Here is a 20,257-nt window from a genome sequence, read left to right on the forward strand (position 1 = left end):
CATAGACGGATAACCAAACTCCTAATAAGATTATTGGAGGTGACACAATGACATGTATCGTAATGGGTTTATGTCCCTTACTTATTCACTTATTGTCGTATTTGTTAAAAAGGGACAAAAATATAATTGCAAATTGCAACGTCTAAGCATTATATATTTTTTTGTTTCTTGGGTTTAATTTAATATTGTTGATTTTTTTGCAATTTGGCGTTTAGATATGATTGATTAAAATTAATACTAATGTCAATAAAATTGTCTTTCGCTAACCGTAGATTAAATACTAATATAATTTCATTATTATATTTAAATTATTTAGTAAGCCGGAACAAAATTCGGATGTAGATTTATTACTTGGTAAATTAAGAATGTTTTAGAATAAAAGTTAATTATTGGGAATGAATCTAATTTTTACGCAGTTTAAGATTTGACGAACAAATTTGGCGTGTGTTGGCAATAATGTTACCGATGTATACAAATTAATTGTACACGTAAGATTAATTCGATTTTCTTTTATCTAACAAACGTATTACTAACTTTTATACACGATAATAATATATAGTGTTGTATGTTACATTTCTTTTATTTTAGTTAAAATTACAACCAAATCGGATAATTCTATCTCTCTACAGTAAATTTTAGTTACATTAGATTACCAAAACGTAAGCACCTTTATACCCCAAGAATTATTTTTCTATAATAATTAAACTGACCAATTACCATTTAATAACCACAATTTGTTAGACAAACTATTTCAAAAATATCTATTCAGAAACGATTTATATGTTTTCGAAAACGTATCTATAATCTGTATATATTTATTATAGTATTAAAATTGAAAGATATATGATTTTTAATACTATGTCGTCTATATGTGTCGGTAACTTTTCTAAGTGTTAACATAGTGTAAGGAAACTGTCGAAACTTATGCGAAATGCAGCAACGAATATTCTATATACAATGTAGTTTGGTATATCATGACTTATGAGTGACCTACAAATACTGGTCTACGGATCTATGTTAAAACACCCCATCTTCAAGTGATACAATGGTGGGGTTGTCCTCATTTGCTCTATCATCGAATAACATGAATAATTAAATTATACAAAGTTTAATATAATTATGCAAAATTGGCTGCAAAAGTTGAAAACATATGGAATAATATGAGCGTATTGTGTCGCTCAAAATTGAGTTCAATTATTTTTTATTCGACTTTTTTTCGCTAATATTTATAGACCCGATGTCCTTTTGTTCAATGGTACTATGTTATTTACACACGGTTTAAACAAATTATTGAGGCCGTTTTACATGTATCCATGTTCACCGTATATAAATCACGAACTTTTTGTTAAACATTATTCTTATGAAACCAGATTGAAAAGCAGAACTTTGTTTGCAAGAAGCTACCAATTGTATGTTTATTTCATTAGTATCATGTACATTTATTGTTTGTCTTAATATGTCCACAAAATGTAAGGCACAAACCATGATTTCATTACTGGGAAAAAATTAGAAATTAATTTATAATGTTTATTTTTAAAACTTTTCTCATTATAAATCTCAGATTATAATTTAAGGCCCTCGCAGATTATTTGCTTTTAGCAGCCGCGATCGACAGTTTAGTTGTTTTTCGAAAGTTAAATGCAGCGATCGAATGCTTCACACGGCTGTCATAAAAACGCCTGTCGCTGCGATCAGCGATCTTAGAATATCTTCTTCAAAAGCAATGTGACGCAATTAGTCGCAAGATAATGACGTCGGCAATCGCTAAAACTTACGTTTGTAATATGCGATATCGTAAAACGAATGCAACAGGTAGTCAAAAATCACGTTTTAGTTGCTTGGAACGCAAATCGCCGTTGATAGAAGTAGCCAGTCTGCTAGAGCCGTTTATATTTTACGAACATTAAATATATTAACTACAGATCCGTCATTGAAATAAATAGTTATATTTAAGAATATGTAAATTCTCTTCCTTGTATGTATTTGTTTAAGCGAAGCCTTCTGTGTACTTAAGTACGATTTCGTTTAAGTATTTTGGTATAGGAAGGAAGAGAAATAGTTCTCACATGATGAGAGTTCTTTATTTAGTGCCGGGTTTACATTTGGATGGTTTTTCAAGACAGTAGTATTTCGAATAGCAAGATATTATAGTGTAGTATATATTAACAGTCTTCTCTTTCTTTGCATGTATTTATCTATATGTATGTATGGATTAATAATGTATGTATATTTTCAAAATTAGTCTCATGTAAACCCGGCATTAATATTTTCATCTTCATTATTAAAGAAACGCTGGCCTATATGAGAATAAAACAATATATGCAGAATGTCAAATGCTTAGATTTAGTACCTTTACAAATTAGTCAGCTATAAACAATATTACGTATAAAGTACTTATAGAGATTTGATCTTTTTAATAATAGAGTAAAAAATCTGGAATTCATTCGTACAAAAACATGTTCCTTCATTTCGATAGTGTGAAATAAAACTTATTTTCTATACACACACAGGCCAACGTATCTATCCATGTAAATAAGCAAATATTATAAATGTGTGCAACACTCAATATTCTCTATACTGATACCAGTATATTCAGTGTGATAAACAAAAAACAAACAACTTATATAATTATAATAGTTACCCAACTTCCGACTAGGAATCCTGTAATATAATGTACCTATACCTTAGAATATAGAAAATATGTACATACATAGAATGCGTTCATAAGAAAAGTGAAGAAGTTATCTCGGTAAAGTTTTGATGAAATCAGATTTGTTCTTAAATTTGCTTTTAGAATTAATTAGAAAAAGGTGCCGAAACGGCGTCTTAAATGGTTGCTAATGTATTCGTATGACGCGGTTTCTACTTATTTTTTATATTCTAAGTCCTCGAAGAATTTACTATTGCCATAGAAGAAATAAATTTGCCTAAAATAATTAAATATATAAGTGATTGCCTTAAAACGTTCTGCGTTCGGAATTAGTTTGAATTGTATCCTCTGTGTTCATTTGTCCAAATTGTATAGAAATGTACGTGTTGTGTTAATATGAAAGATTGTTTATTTTATTTGTTACCATTGACAAGGTATTGTAAAGACTCCACTCCAAGACAAGTCTTGTGAAAAAGATCTTGCGTATTTGAAAAGCAGTCCTCCGCCCACGCATAGTAAGTTTAAAAGCGTATGTACGTAGGAAAAATGATTACCAATTACCAATTTGGAGCCTATCCGATTACTTAGTCAATGTTTGTTAATGATTGCATTTCGGACGCAGGACTCTTGTGTATACACTATACAGACTACGTACTTCTGAGTGTATTATAAAATAGTATAAAGTATAATCTATCACTGCCATTTTCCGACGAATTATCTAATTGGTGTTAAAATAATGAAAAGTTATTGTGATAGTTATCGGATGTACTCTATAAACTGTATGCACATCCTTGTAAGATTGTATAACGAATTTTATGCCGAGAACACTTGCAGCTTACAGGTTATTAACGACTGATGACCCTGACGTGGTCATCATCACATAATCCGCAGTCACAATTCCCTCTCGTATGTATTGAAATAATGGTGTTAAACATGTTTGAGGAACAATTATGCTTCCATAATCTTAGTTTGGTACTTGTATGTATATTTAAGATGTTAAGAAAACTTCATACAGGAGGATTCAAAAATACTAGTGGCGCCATCTCTTGTTGAGTTGCGAAAAGTCGCCACAGAGTTAGATATGTATATCAAACGCCAAGATGCTCATGATATGTTCTGAGGAAACCTTTTTATTCCTGAATAAAACGATACCAAAGATCGGTGTCCACGTTACATCAGTGGCATTGTGTCGTTGTACAGAGTAGAAGTAGTTACAGCAGAATTTGTACTGAATCCATATAGTTTCAATACAATGTGTAATGATTTCATGGAGAATTTCTCATAGGTTGAATAGTATTAGTAGTTGAATATCAGCTGGTCTGCGTGTTCATATTGTACCTTTATGCAGTCCTTATGCAGTTAGATTTTGAAGCACAGAATGTATGTATTCAAAATTAGTATTCAAAAGTATAGTAGTATTCAAAAATTTGTACCAAAATCAATCATTGTTGAACAAAATATTAATAAAATCTCAATAACTTGAATTGGTTAATCTAATCTGAGAGAGATGCCGTTACAACTACTGTTTACTCTCAAATTAATTTTTATTTTGCGTTAACTGTAACAATAGTTCGATCATAATTCGATCAGTAGACTCAATTACCATATACGTTTTTTGTTTGTTATAACTACATAAGGTTGCCTCGAGCCCTTTTCAATAATTTTTAATTAGGACCGCCCTTTCTCTAATGCAATTTCGGTGCTGTAATAACTGTATTTTCTTTTGACGGAAACTTGTTTATTTAATTTGGATTTCACATAAAAATTGAAAAGATATTGCCAATTAATTTCAACAGTAAACACAACTTTTTAATGTATTTTTTATCTACAATGTTTGATTTCATGTTTAATACATAATCACAGTTGGTACCTTAATAAAATTGATACCTGTCTATCTCTATCCTCACAATAATCGAATGGTGTAGATTCCTTAAATATCTGTCCAGATTTCGAGCTAACATCTATAGCATAAGCGATTTTTTTTGTAAATTAATAAGCAATGGACCAATAAAGGTAAGGTAAGGTAAACGCACAACTCACGACGTTTGTCATATTGAACGTAGGTAGGTAAATATAAAATATAAGAATAACGACATATAAATCAGTATAATATGCGTATACGCAATTGAATTTTGTAATACAACATAAAAGGTCTCTGAAAGATGGTATTACATTAAACTTATGTGTATGAATTACAATTTCGGATCACATTCGTTTTGTCCGAATTTGCTTAAGAATTGTAAAAAAATACTATGTGGTACTGTGTCTTACAATATAAACTGTTTTTGAGGGGATAAAATATCAGTTTCATAATTCATTTTCAGTCCATAAACACAAGAAACCAATATATTTGTACAAATGTAATCTGCAAGTGTTACTCGGTAATTTATATTGTATAACTAAGTAATCTGCTTGCATTTGCTCAAATTCATGTTTGAAGAGGTTTTGAAAGCAATCAGCAACCACCGTTATCGTTAGTATAATTTTGTATTTATAGATGGTATTAAATTAATTAAACTGAAAATAAAAGGGTATAAGTTCATGTGATAATCATCTCTGTGTTTTATTGTGTCCATCTCCCATCTCCCAATTACCTAAAATAATAGCTAGGTAAATAATAATCAACTGAAGCTACATAGCAGGTCGCAGTTTAAAAAAATAGTTAATATACTATTAGTTAATTTTAAATTTATATATGGTAAAAATCTGGTTTCTGTGGATAATACAACTTTTTTGTCTTATGGTACTAGTATATGCGCTGCAATTCTAATTTTGTTTAGGGTAGATTAATATTATTAATGTATGTGAGTAGTTTCAAATTTAAATTCAAAAGAGTAGTTGATTGTTTAGGAAGATTATCGATTTTCAGACTATAAAGTACCAGGGGATCATAGTCAAGAGTCTTCAATCTAAAAGCTTTTTGGATTCAAATTAAGCTTAAAGCAAGCAGCAAAATGTACCAGGATATCCTGGTACATTTTGCATTATAATATTATAAACTGTAGGAGATTTGAAAAATATGATTTTAGGTTATTAATACTGCGATTTTTTCTGAATTAATCATTATAACGGTATAAAATTTTCATCATAATTAATACTATTCAGAAAATACATCATAAAATACCTATTCGGTCAGATATTTGTAGTACTCGCAATCAATTGCATATTCTTTTGTATGAATAAATAGATGAGTATGACAGTCCAGATAAACCCATCGTAGTTGCCGCAGGCAGTTCCATTGCAGTCCTAAATTGGTTAAATTTAACAGATTACAACTTCGACACTACAAATAATAAATTTTATATTGTGAATTAATATTCATATAACTTTTTACATGCCACAGCAGCTAACGACAAGCGAATTCCTCAGTTTCATATTGAAACTTGTAGTATTGAGTATTTCGAACTGCATGTTTTTTTGACGTTCACAATCTACATTATATTTGAAATTTCATAGGTTTTTTTTTTAACAGGCTTAAGTATCTTTGGATACATGACACAGAAATAAAAAGAGTGCAGCGTTTAGCCACGGTTTGGTCAGAACTTCGGGAGTTTGAAAAAAACGTAGGAGGTGTTTGTGGGCGGCGAAAGGCGAGTCGGCACAATAAAACAGCCAAGCGGTATTTCATATTTTTATTTTTTACACTTTACGTCGGTGACCGTAAACGAATTTTACTACATCGCTCCATCATTTCAATTTCAATTACACGATAGAATGGTACTAGAACATAAATATTTCTTCGTATTATTTAAGATCAAATAGATAATCTTTTTTACACCCTAATGTAACGATATCATTTAATTTAATTTGTCATTATATTAGGCAAAATACAACAAATTAAATTACACAACTTATAATTAATTATACTCTTTATCGGAGAGAACAATTATTCTAAGAGCTAAATCATTTCAATTACAATTTATAAATACTCGTAACAAAAGTGAAGGAACTAAATATTTGAATTTTACTAACATAACACAATCACAAGTTTTACGAACTAAAATACGTAGTCTTAAAATTTATGTACCTATTACACTTTACGTCCTTAGATTTGGCTCCTGATAAAAATCGTCTTTAATATATTATATTATATATTCTTACAATGATAACGGTGCCGTATAATAACGTATTTAATTATAAAGTGATTCTATTGAGATTTTATTGGAAATAAACACTATTAGCGCGTAGGGTAACATTGGAGCCCGTGCGGGCCGCCGCAGAGATTACGTTGTGTAGCAACGTGCTAACAAGGAGACGGCTTCATACATGTCTAAAAATAAATCAGTAAACGTGCTCATAATAATAAAATTTCATCAATCGTCGCACATATTAACAAATAACAAAACTTAATTAAAACGTCTCAATTAAAACTTTAACAAAATCACTCTAATACTGCTGAATTTGTACGAATTAGGTAAAATCTACAAATCGACGACACAATCTGCAATCACAAGTCACAACACATGTAAATGTTACTATATAATTGAAGTAAATAACAAAACCGACAGGCCACAAATAAAATCACGTAAGGAACGTTGCCGATACAGAATACAGTTAAAATTTGAATGTAATTTTTGGCACATGTACTTAATATTTTATTTACCCCTTCGAGTGAAGACGTCACGAAATGAACATCAATAATTTACTACAGTTAACTTCATCATAATCTTATTCGAGTACTTTACAAAAGATTACATGCGACTTTGCATTATCACTCGCAGAAATGCAGTGAAATTTATCGAAATCGACTCGTCGATTCCCCGGTAACATCTCGATTTTAGCGAAACGAAAATATAGAAAAAGCAATAAACATCTGATCTGTAAAACTATAGGTACATATTCAATACAATTCGTTAATATATAAAATCCCTGTAATGATAATATTGTTATAATGACGTGACACTAGGTGCGAGACTACTGTTTGCTCTCGTCGCTGCTCGGATACTGTGATTAGTGTAATGTACAATTATACAAAATAGAGTCGTAAATAGTGTTCAGTCTTCAGTTAGAGTTATTCAGTGAGAGTTCCGTAATATGTACCGACGACTATAGTTAATTTAATTCAATAAGTTAATGTCAATGATTCGTTCTCGGAAGTCGCTTTGAATATTTTTTCAATCGATTTTTCTACAAACAACTCAGTGTAAATACTGTAAGAGACATGGGAATGTATGTACGTGAGACTGTTTAACAGAGAAACGTTTTAAACATAACTAGAAATAGTGATGTGTAAAGTAATTCTACTGACTTACAAAGGTAAACCGTTTACGACTCGCGATTCATCCACACTGGGTGTATATCTAATTTATTAAGAAATCATTGTATACAATTATCTAAAGCCAGATAGGATTGAACCTCGATTTACTCTAACTTTAATATTCACTAAAATCTTGAAAGCTCCTTTTTATTTGAACATTGAGTGCAGATATTTTATTTGTCTAAACCTGGCGCGCACTGTCTTTCCGATGTTGGCTATAATACGTTTTATCAATAATGTTGTCGTTGTGGTCTTTGTTTTTGTAATCTGTAATCATAAAACTGCTTACGTCACGATGCAATCGGGACCACCCGAATAGTTACGGATTCGTCCGAGCCGTGGAATCACGAACTCCGCGTCGGTATCGCGTTCGAACCGTGATGTACAATGTACGAGTACATGACATTCGGATACTGCATTGTTTCTTGGCGCTTTTTCCGTTATTCGATAGGCCTCGTAGCACAGCTCGTTTTCCTCGCAGATTGCGATCGGATTTGGAGTTCGATTTACTTTACTGACTTTAATTCAACTTTACTCGGAATAAACTGTTGTGGGTTTGGTATTTATAGTGTGTGCCTGTGACTAGTGCGTCGCGGATCCCCCTAATGACGTCTGTCATCTATCGACATGTCGATGCCTAACAGTTGACTGTTACTTCACTAATACTACAACAATTACAAATACACTACTATTTACCATTTTAGACACTTAATGTCTGCTTATTTAATGGTTAATTCAAATTTAATTCCAATTAATTTATCGTTAACTATTTACAATTAAAATTGTTTATCATCGAATATATAACTATTATTACGAAATATTTTACAAACTTTGGTGAAATGCAGAAGTCAACTCGCACATGTAACATATATCTACATCGGAATCGTATTAACAGAGAAGATAATAATATAGGCAAGAATTCATTTGAGAATAGACTTTTCGTAGGAAAAATCTTAGAGACTAAGTGATATGGAATTACATCTAGAAATTATAAAGAGGGAATGTTTCAATGGAATGTCAACAATAAAAAGAATACATCGTCGCGTGAAACGATACGATTTAACTATAACAATCACAACACCTTTCATACTTATTGCACTCCTTCGAAATAAACTATCGCCTATCACTTACGCGACTTTAAATATACATTTACAATATTAACACATCTTTAGATATAAATTTAACTAATTTAAACATGGACGTCGCTCGCTGCCGAGCGCCGAAGGTTTCCAAATAATCGTGATGTAAATAATAATAAATTTAAAACCTAATGAACCTGAAATTTACGCCTTATATTCGAGGCGTAAGTTGGGAATATTGCACACGAAATTTTAATTTCAAGCCTAATTATGCAACCCGATACACAGACGCAACTTCAGGTTCACAGTGGCCTTCCACTCGTAGCGCACCTACGCGACTCGCGTCCACACTCATAAAGGTTACCCCAACAGCTGCTCATTCACATACATTTTTCGCGAGCGAAAGAATGGCGTTAGGAAAACGCGTACCGGAGGGGAGATTAGTAAAAGAGGTACGGTGCAGTGAAGTATAAGCTAGAAATGGAAGATCGCGGGCCTAGTCCTGCCCGTTGTGGTGCAGTAGCGTGCGCGTGTCGGGCGCGTGGTGCGCGGGCGCGCGGTACGGGTCGCCCTCCTCGTCCGCGGAGTTCTCCTTCGACCGGTCGCTCTTGCAGTCCTCCTCCTTCGTCACCCCCGACAGCGAGTCCAAGGCCATGGGCATCGACTGATATAGCTCTCTCGCTTTCTCGCTCGGCGGCAGCAAGTGCAGCATATTCAGCGGCATCGGGAACCCCGGCGGGAACTCCGGGTAGAACCCTTGCTGGAACGGGTTGAACATGGGATTCGAGGCGATGTCCGGTTCGGAACTCGCCGGTCTTTGGCTCGCGTTCTGGTGGTCGTCCTTGTCGTGTTGGTGCTTGTTCGGGTGGTTGTTGTTGTTGTTGCCGGAGTTGAGGTTCAGTACGTCCAGGGGGCCGCCGATGCAATCTTTCCGTAGCTGTTCCAGTTTGAGGCTCTTGCCGTATTTACCCCGCACGTACATGAGCAACGAGTTGTACGGGATGCCGAAAATTCTCGAAGCCTGGCTCGTAGTCATCTTCTTGTTCCACACGTGTTGCAGCGCCTCCGTCAGCTCGGCGTTCGTCCAGGAGCGAGGCGGGCCGCCGCGCGGCGCGCTGTGTTGCCCCTTCGGTCGCCCTGATAACAAACGTTATAAATTAGAAAACTATGAAGATGTCTGCCGTTTCGTGCTCGACGAAACGTTAAGCTCGCTAATTACGTTACGGAGTTAAAGTTTAGTTATTTACGAGTGCAGGCGGTGCAGGCACGACATGTGCCGTGTGCCGCGCCGCGACGGCATTACCGATTACCGAATGCACAACTATCTAATAACCGTGTTTCGACGGAGCCATAACTCGGTGCGGCGGCGACACACGACCGAAATGAGCGGGTTGCGGCGACACGCCGGATTCGTCATTAATTCGGCGCGGGCACGCGACTATTACGGCGGATTTGTCAAAAAGAAAAGCGGACGTGCATACGCCGGCGACGTCGCCCCGCGTAACTTTATAGTTTTATAATTTCATCGGATCACGTTAACTCGATTCCGATCAGATAATTCGAGGAACGATTCGGATTACGGTCGGAATGATATTTCATTATGGAAATTAGTTTTTCTTTTAATAGTCGTCGCGGGTCACGCGAGGTTGGCCCGCAGCGAGGAAAATTAAAAAGACGTTTTCCATTCGAAGGCGGGTTCGTTAGCATTTTACAAGCGAGCATCGGCATGCATGTGTCGTCTCGAGTCTCGAGTCTCGAGCGATGGGCGCTAATCGATCGGCGACTATTGTGTCGAGCGCGGCGACCAGCGCATTGAAAGCACACGTTAGACTCGGCGTCTGTTCCCCTATGCGATACGATATCAGATCGTCTTAATAAACATTCGCCGGGAAACAATGGTCGTTTAACATTTTGCGCGATGCGATTGCGAGACCACGCCACGGAGATGTGTGATGGGATGCAGTCCTAGTTTGCGCATTACTATTATTGGCTCGGCCTATTGTTGCTCAATATTAAATGCACTCCGATACATTTTACTTACTGCACGGCGAGCATCGACTAAATCACAACGGGAAACATTTTGTACGTTACAGCTCGAGATTAAAATCTGTACGCTTCGAATTCAGAACAATCTGAAAAGATAACGCGGTTTCTTTGTGAATTGTAAACAATGTCTACTAAGAAAATTTAATTCAATGAAGTATTACTGATTGTTTCCTTAATTACAGTAAAGATACGAAAATATTCACGACTTGAGAGCTTTTAGAGACATGAAGAAATAAAGGTTTCTTATTATGTTGATAACATTGAAAATTTATTTATATACATGCCAACCAAAAACTTTTAAATACGATTACGATAAAGAGATTAAAAACATTAGTCAAAAAAAATTCACTTTGATTTGTACAGCTCACATTTCACACTAAATCAATTACCAAAAGACTGAGTGGTACTAACATTTCTTTTTGACGTTGGTGAAGAGTTGCGCGTCGAGGGGCGGCGCGCGGTGCTCCACGTCCATCAGCGGGTACATCTTGTGCTCCATGCCCGGCGGGAACAGACCCAGGGGGGAGTCGATGCCGAACACTGGAACAATACACACTGTTACACATATGTCACTCATACAATTATGTTTTAAACAAGGGTGAATAAGCTACTTCTAGGCAAGCGTGTTTTGTCCAAGGCTGCATCTTACTTAACATCAGGTAAGATTGCAGCCAAACGCAAATCAGTTAAAAAAAAACTAGTAACCACGGAAACGCGGCCACACTGGCCGTCTGATATTCTCGTGTGATATTACAGACAAAAATATATAACTTAAAAACATATTTTATTTAGTTTAAAACTTTAGATGAATCCAGCTACCTACTACTGTTTTAGTTTTCCGAACGTTTTTATAAATTGTGTTAATAAGTAAACTTGATAAGGGAGATAATTAGCCACTAGTGGCTCGTAGGGGTGATAGACTTCAAACTAGATATTTACTGGTTTATGACAGAAAAGCGTAGCGCTGTCACCATCTCCTCAATGCTTTATATCAGCATTATTTATACAGTTTCATATTCGGCCACGGTGCTGGAGTAGTTGTTTTAAAACCCCAGTTATCACGATTTTATTTAATAAAATAATAATTAGTTATCAAAATTATTCATTTAAATAATTCCAGGGATATCTAAACGCATACATACATAGGATCCCTTGTCTTGTTAGTCACAATAGGATGCGCCTTTACATTCCGTACTTACTTGTAATAAGGAAGGTACCTATATTACTTAAGTATCTACTTATTAAAATAATGTATAATTGTATTCAATTATATAATTGAATAATAAAATTTGATAGTATTCACTGTCAATAAAACCGACAGCGCTTGGTGTTGCTTAATTTAAATATTGTTTGCAATACATCGGCGCTACAAAGCTATGGTCATTTCCAGATAGGTTGCCTGCAGAATTATGAAACATTTCGCTATGTAAATAGGCTAAATGTATGTACAACGTTTGATTACCGCTGATTGATTAATCAAGGTTTAAACGCTCAGGACATGTTTTCTAATTACGTACTATAAACCGATCGATTTAATATCTATAGATTGATACAAGGAAGCTTAATTTAAATGTCTGTATGTATTTCCAAAATAAATTTCATTTAAAATTCTAAGCTGTTTATTTTAGTGCACGAAATCTAAATAAAACTAAAGAAAAATATATGTTTTTAATTTCCTTTGTTAAATGACTAAACTTCAATTTTTTTGGATAGATTGGTATAGAACTTTAAAACAAATAGAAGATAAGTATTGACGTAGGGTATTTTTTGTCCCAAAATGCCTATTAAATAGAAAAATATCTAAAAGCTTTACGAGAGACACTCGACGAGCAAAGCCATCTAACATAAATTGTAAAAGTATATCTATTTAATATTCCTATGCTATTTGAGAGTAAGAATATGATAGGTTTACTTAATTACTTAATATTAAAGCAAGGACATTATTTTTAATGTTCCGTTCTTAATTTGAAAAATAAACTATGTTGAATTTATATTATTGGCGTTTGACATTTTATGACCGAGAAAGTATAAAGATATAATACTAATACTGAAAATATACCTAAGAAAAAAATTCAAGATGGTTCATGTAGGACACTAAATTCTCTGTAATTACATAGAAGTACCTACCTATGAATTTTTAAGCGTTTAATTAAACAATAAAAGTTAAAGGTAAAATAAACGTACTTATAACAATTATAAATTTTAAACAGAATGACACAAGTTTTCATTCTTCCGTGCAGCGTACAGTATTAAAGTAGGCAAAAGCTTTTCTTGTTTATGGCTACTCGACACTAGATGGCGTTACTCGTTCTTGAATCTCGAAGGTGTCTTTTCAATTATTATAATAAATATCATAATGTCTATTGCTAGAATAGGTTTTAGGTTAATTTTTGTTTATTTTTTATAACTTATTTATTGTTAAATGGATTGTAAGGAATACTAAAATGACAATTACAAATTATATTATAAGTACGTATTGTAGGTATATAATATGTATAGTGGTCTACTCCGTCTCGTTCTAAGAAATGATGTTCATTCATGATTTATAAGTAGGTACCTACCTAACCATGATTGATATATTTAATAGTATTTTTTTGTTTGCGGGTTAAATTGTGGCAAATGTTTTATTCAATAAAGTGGTAGGCGTTCATAGTTTCATACCTATCGTATATCCGTGTTGTATGTCCGTTTAATAGTGTTATACAATAAATTATATTGTACTGTAATATGAATGAATTGTGTCAATCGACAGATTTGTCATTTACAATGGGCTTCGTAGAAGTTGTTAACTTTTTTTACTTTAGTCATTTCTTTGAGTGTTTTTTATAATATTCGGTTAAGTGAAGGTTTACGTTATATAGGTGGAAATATATTGTTATGTATGTTAGAGTTAGATGTTTTTTCCTAATTGACGATATTTTATTTAAATTTGACGTATTGTACGCTAATATTTTAAAAATGCTAATAACTTGCACTTAATGTGAAATGAAAAAAAGAATGAATGTAAAAATGAAAACAAAACGTATTTTGCACTTGACTTATAAAAAAGTTCCCAATTATAAAAACTTCATGTCATCCAGTTTCATATAATCTCGTGACAATATATGTCGAGTCCTATTTATGAATTTGATTCCTCATTGAGGACAAATGAAAAAGTGAGACACGCATAAAAGTGGATGATGCCGGCAGTTCAGGAGTGGCAACGGTAGAAGGGTATTCAATGTGGAGCTGTTTACACATCGCCATACGTAACAGTGACCACTTAATATTAGATGGCCAGTCTGAAGGTGGTAGAACCCTTTGTGGTTCGACTCCGGCGGCACCACCGCCACACCTATTTCTACCTAATAACAGCAGTGTTAGGCTGCTGTGTTCCGGTTTGAAGGGTGTGGTAAGGGAGACAGATGTTTCTGAGGCGTTACAGCGTAGTCCTCAGGGGTAGCGGCGCATCTGTGGCCGACATCAGGTAGGAATATCTAATCCTATCTATGGTTGATTACAGATGTCCATGGGCGACAGTAGCCACTTACCATCAGGTGGACTTCATGCTCGTCGCTACTCCTATATTATAAAAAAAATGTTGATTTGCTACTTTAATGGGATAAAGGTAATATATGAATTAAAATTATGAATGTAAACTTTACGACACTTTCTGTTGAGTAAGATATGTAATAGTAGTAATGTAGTTACAATAAAATACGATTGTATTGTTTTGTGGGTAGTTTGCATGAGTTTCAAGTTGATTTAAAGTTGGCGCGACAAGAGGAACACAATCGCTTGATTTTGTCACAAACATTAATTTGATTTAAACAAAATTTCCAATTAGTAGATATTAAAGAAATCTCATACCAGACGCAATACTAGGTACCTAATTGCGTATCGTAGGGAGGTTTTACGACAAGAACAGGATAGTAAGATCGCAATAAAGCAAGACGGGTATCGATTTGTCGCATTTGGTTCAACGGACGACACCTCGCCGAGAAATGCTTATTTACATCTGTGGGACGCTATACCCGTCTTAACTTGGTTTTGTTTTTAATTCTCGTTATTCTTGCAAATGATTCATTGTGGATTTGTTTAGAGATTATGAAGCAATTGTGTATAGTTTAATACTTTCAAATCGTGTGATGCGATTCACGATATTCTTCAAAGTATCAGGTTATTTATTTATTTTACATATTTATGCTACTTTTATTTTGATCAGAATTTATAAAATACATAGTTATAATCTGTAATATTTGCGGACGCACGATTGCAAACAGGAAACTACTATTTTTGTGCTTTAGGTACTTATATCAAACAGTTTTATTTTTATAATCAAAATCACGCGCAATACCTGGAAGTCTGGATTTGGTGTTTTAGTTCCTTTGTTAACATATAAATTATAACGAATTCTTAACTTACATACAGAAATGTACTAAAACATTCAAGAAAATGTTAAATTAAATTTTACTCGCGAATTATTGTATTTATCTTATATTATTAAGGTGTCTCTAATTCTTAGACATCAATTCAATTATTATAATAAACAAAATTGTATTATATAGATATAAAGAAAATAAAATGCGTAAAAGAATTTTTGTCACCATTATATACAGGGGTGAATAGAAGCGTTTTTAGAATGAGGTAAGTAGGTAACTGCAAACATAATTAAAATAAACTACGAAATATCATATTTTGTACATAGCTACCTAAACACATCGTTATAATAAGTATTCAATTCAAATTCAAAACCTTCCAAAGAATTTTACTTATAGAAAGTGATGTTTTCTTTAAAAAATGTGACATGAGCATAGGCTCATGATTCTTTAATAGTAAAGAACGAACGAAATTACATCGTCATAATTTTACTTCAAGGACGTTCTAAATTTAAACCGCACCATGAATAAGTGTTCTAAGGTCGTTCATGGAGGTGTGATTCAGACGTTTAGGTGTAATAAGCATAGGCACTTAGTCGATTATTAAAAAACTAACGCTACTATATTTTTTACTAAATTACCTGACCTCGTTTACGCTAGGATTATAAACTAATGTTTATTGAAGTTGTAACAGAAAAACTGAATTAGAAAAACAGTTGCGTCTTGTTGGAAAAACTTAACTGTATTAAAGTTACACGACAAGGATTGACAAATAACGTAGGTGTCGAATTATAGGAAAGTCTGTAGTAGGTAATCACTGAGCTGTGATCTGATCTTAGCAATCATATAATTATGTCATTATTATAATTACGATATAGAGAGTATATGTTATGTTATTAATAAGAAGAAATCATAGTTTTTAGCTTATTCGTAAATAAGTTTATTTTATGAAACGCTCTATTTATATTAACTTTAAAAAATAGTCAAATTATTTACGGCATTTATGTTGCAAAATGCGAATACTTCTTCTGGTCTGATAATATCTGTAATAAGATTGGAATAGTTACGATAACAGTCCTAACATATTTCATCTTACAATCGTTAGAAAGTCCGAGGTAGTGTACGTTTGGCTATTCACTAACAGATGGCGCTCCGCGGCACATGCATCATGTAACTTATAATCAATGATGCCTATAATGAAATGTTTTCTGTTTTTAGATCCTCATGATATAAGATCCAAATTTAAATCATTGCGCGGAGACTTTCGTATAATAATCACGAGCGGGGGATGAGCTAAATTCAATAGAATCGAATTAAAATACGGCGTCGAATTTATAAACAGCTCTTATCTTAAAAACAGATGTCTTTTTTCTACAACAAAGTTGTAACTATATGATATAAGCCAATATCATCAATTGTCTACTTTTACTAGCGCACCTGACTTTGCATTTCCTAGATATTTGTTCGTCAATCACCTGCAATTAATCGTAAACTTGTGGATAGAAACGCATTGAAGTCAAGTGCCTGTAAAGTTATTTGAGTCGACTAGCATAAGGCATATGACTAGCGATAGACGATGGTTTTAATTTAAGTATAGATAACATGTAATTTTAAGTTTTAAAACTGCCACCTGCCTTAAAGGTAATGTGATCTAGATGGAACAAGAAAATCGAACGAACTGCAATCCATCGCGAGTAGGATTATTCGAAGGAATGAGTTAATAGCTAGCCCATTGATTCCAAATCTGTATAGGTAGCGCACTAACATGTAGTTCCGATTAAGATTTCTGTGGGCTGAAGGTATGATACGATTCGTTAGAAGTAGGATAGCAATGTCATAACGATTGTAATAACATTGATCATTAGTCATTTGTCATTTTAAACAACCATTTTGTGAAAGAGAATGTTAAAGAGTTGTGTTAATCAAACTTCATATCGACAGACAAAATTACACTAAAATGTTCCCATAGTCTTCGCTCGGCATTCTACTCTCCACTCGGCCGTTTTCAAACATGTTCCTAACTATCTAGACCTAGTAATATGTGGGTGCACTGGCCACAACTTGCTCCCAAGTTTTATTGCCCAGAATATCTAACTAACCGTTAATTCGTGTCACTCGTTAAGACACTCGTTACTCGATAGTCACTTTGCATAATAACCCACAATCAATAAGCCCACATTCGTATAGGAAATTGGACAAAAATAACGATAGGGATCTGAGCTGAGCAGATATGACGTCTAGTTATAAGTTATGTTCTGGTCTCACCAAATACATATATTAAACATAGATATGTTGTCACAGGTGATTTATATCGCGTTTTCACGGAAATCCCTGTGAATATTATTATAACGTTAGAACAAGGTTTCCGTTCGATTTAGTATTGATTTCTCCATTTTGTTCAGCGAATGATATGTAGGTATAAGTAGTTATATAATCCAATTTTAATAGTTTTCTAGGAAAAGTATATCTACCCTATACGATAATTGCTTACGTATTTAAATAGTTATTTAGCAGTGATCAGTACTTACCTATTTGTAATTCAATATCTGACATGTAGTCTCTCTAAATTAAAAATCCTTATATCCTTATATCATCACTTTTGCATAAACTACCCATGCCCATGCCGTCAGATTTCTATAAATCGTAACATTAAAACCTAATTTCCCGTACCCGACCTCTCCATAACTGATTGTGTCATACGGTTTTCTTTGCGGTTACGATTGTTCGAAAGCTAAGGTAAATAATGTAGATTATTTCCTTTGTCTTGACAGTTATATAAGCAATTGTTTGCGACAACAATTTGTTGTATGTAAAAAGTTGTTTCCTTCGACCGTGAGGACAATAAAGGTAGAGCAAGACTTCTTTGTAAACAAACAATGATCGCTCGATCAAAACAAATTCATCAATGTGATTTAAATGCATTTCATGTTACGTAATTCGTGGTAAGTGATGGATAGTCTTTTCGAATATTATATATTAAGGGTAGGAACGTACTGTGATAGATTTGAACCCAAGTTTTCAGTACAATTGCGTGGGAGGACTCTTTAAACTACAGACGATAATAATATTCATTTCACTTTGCTGTACAGATAAAAACATCAACGTAATGAAAAAGGAAAAAATTCAATACAAGAACCGATCTATCAATATAATAATTTTAATTAATTTCGTAATAAATAAATCAAGTGAAACAAAAATAAGGATAAATTGTTTGTTCCTTATCGCAATCCGCGTAAAGTAGTGATCTAATAGTTATTTACACAAATATGTATGTACCAATATTTATTTGTCTTCTTTTAGACGACAGACTATATTGTGTTATAAATAATTTATTCGCTTAGAGTATATAAATAGTCAGATTTTTGTCTAACATTATGGAAAACCTGATCGACTTATATCGTTAAGTGCAGTACCTACTAAAAAACAAATCTTCACTGAATTGGTCGGTAGATAGGTACATATATATTAGTAGGTACTTTTCGTAGGTATTCAAACGCTATAAATAGCAATAGCTTAGTTAATCATGGTACATATTAATTAAGATGGCATAATGCGAATAAGTAGGTACCTACTTATCACAATAAACCGCAGGCGCCATTTAAAATTAAATTCCGCAAATATTAACGGCGCCATGTAGTATCTCACAGTTTCAATCGTAGTATGAGATACGAAAACATACTCGTATACGTCATCTTTACAATATTTTGCTGTTAAAGAACCGTATGTATCGAAAAACCATAGATATTTTCGAATAAAAAATTGCATACGTCACAATGTCACATTTTTGAAAGTATTCGAGTAGAAGTCGTTTTGGAAGATCCATCAAAATCATTAGGCCATTTCATTTTCACTATGAACCCAAATATACGTATACGAATTCAAGTGGATTGCGCGAACTTTATAAAAATGTCTTATTTAGGTGTATATTTATTAGGTCCAATCTACGTTTTCTATATTCCAAGATCTGAAATATTAACATCTATTCGAATCTATTAGGTTCTAGTTCACTTTATTTATTGAAACTTAACGAAATTTATAATATACATAGGTATTGATTGTTTATAATGCAGCAGGTGTATTTCAAATACCTACTTACCAAAGCTTGGTTACATGTTGGTTGCATAAATCAATTTATTACACAGAATAGATATAGGTATTTCTATTATCTAGTGTAGTTTTGAATTAAATAGTCTTGTTACAGGCAACATTTACCGATTTTCCGCTCTTCTAGTGTCGTTTATTTTTTTGGTGTTGAAAGATTTTCAACGAAATTTCAAATTCTGCATGTCTAATACTTTACAGTTGCTCGTTAAATTTGTTTATTTTTTACATTATTTCTAGCAGAATAGCGTAAACCTTGTGGTCAATTAGTCGTGCCGGCGGTACCTCGCTTGACGCTTTCTAATTCTGGTCTGTGAGACCCCTCAGAAAACTGTTCAACCATAAACAATGATTTACGAAACATAGGTACCACTAAGCGGGCGATGCAATACGTTACCATTCGATTCGATCTTTTTTCCATAAGTTTTGTAAGTTACCTACTTTTTATTCAGTCTTTGTACATTTAAACGACGGATTAACGCCCTGGGCACTAATCGAAAGGGTTAAACGTAATTGGAACAAAGTTACCCGGCAAAGTTTACGATCGATCCGTATCGCTCCATATGCAACGCATCGAAATCGAAAGCGTTCGCCAAGTTCGCAACTCGGCTCAACCCTTCCGCTCATGTCTACACAACTTGTCAAAGTTCACCCCGTTCATTCAGACAAAAGTTTGAACGCACCCTCCCCGCCGACGCGGGGTCACACACATGTGTTGTTGTGTCTCGCTCGAGTCACATGCGTATTTCCGTGTAACCCGACGGAA

General features: G+C 33.8%; 1 protein-coding gene across 1 annotated transcript in view; it reads right to left on the reverse strand.

The window, feature by feature from the left end:
* Positions 1–6,268: 6,268 nt before the first annotated feature.
* lov (BTB/POZ domain-containing jim lovell protein) overlaps positions 6,269–20,257 on the reverse strand; it is a 36,607-nt gene continuing 22,618 nt past the window's right edge. The window contains exons 2-3 of the mRNA XM_073088770.1: positions 11,444–11,572; positions 6,269–10,123 (exon numbers count right to left, since the gene is read on the reverse strand). Coding sequence (XP_072944871.1) covers positions 9,483–10,123; positions 11,444–11,572 — 770 coding nt within the window. The 3' untranslated portion in view covers positions 6,269–9,482. The remainder of the gene's footprint in view (positions 10,124–11,443; positions 11,573–20,257) is intronic.

Source organism: Epargyreus clarus, unplaced genomic scaffold (genome assembly GCF_041222505.1).
Source record: "Epargyreus clarus isolate Ecla_fem2 unplaced genomic scaffold, WU_Ecla_fem_2.2 ptg000027l, whole genome shotgun sequence".
Taxonomy (NCBI): domain Eukaryota; kingdom Metazoa; phylum Arthropoda; class Insecta; order Lepidoptera; family Hesperiidae; genus Epargyreus; species Epargyreus clarus.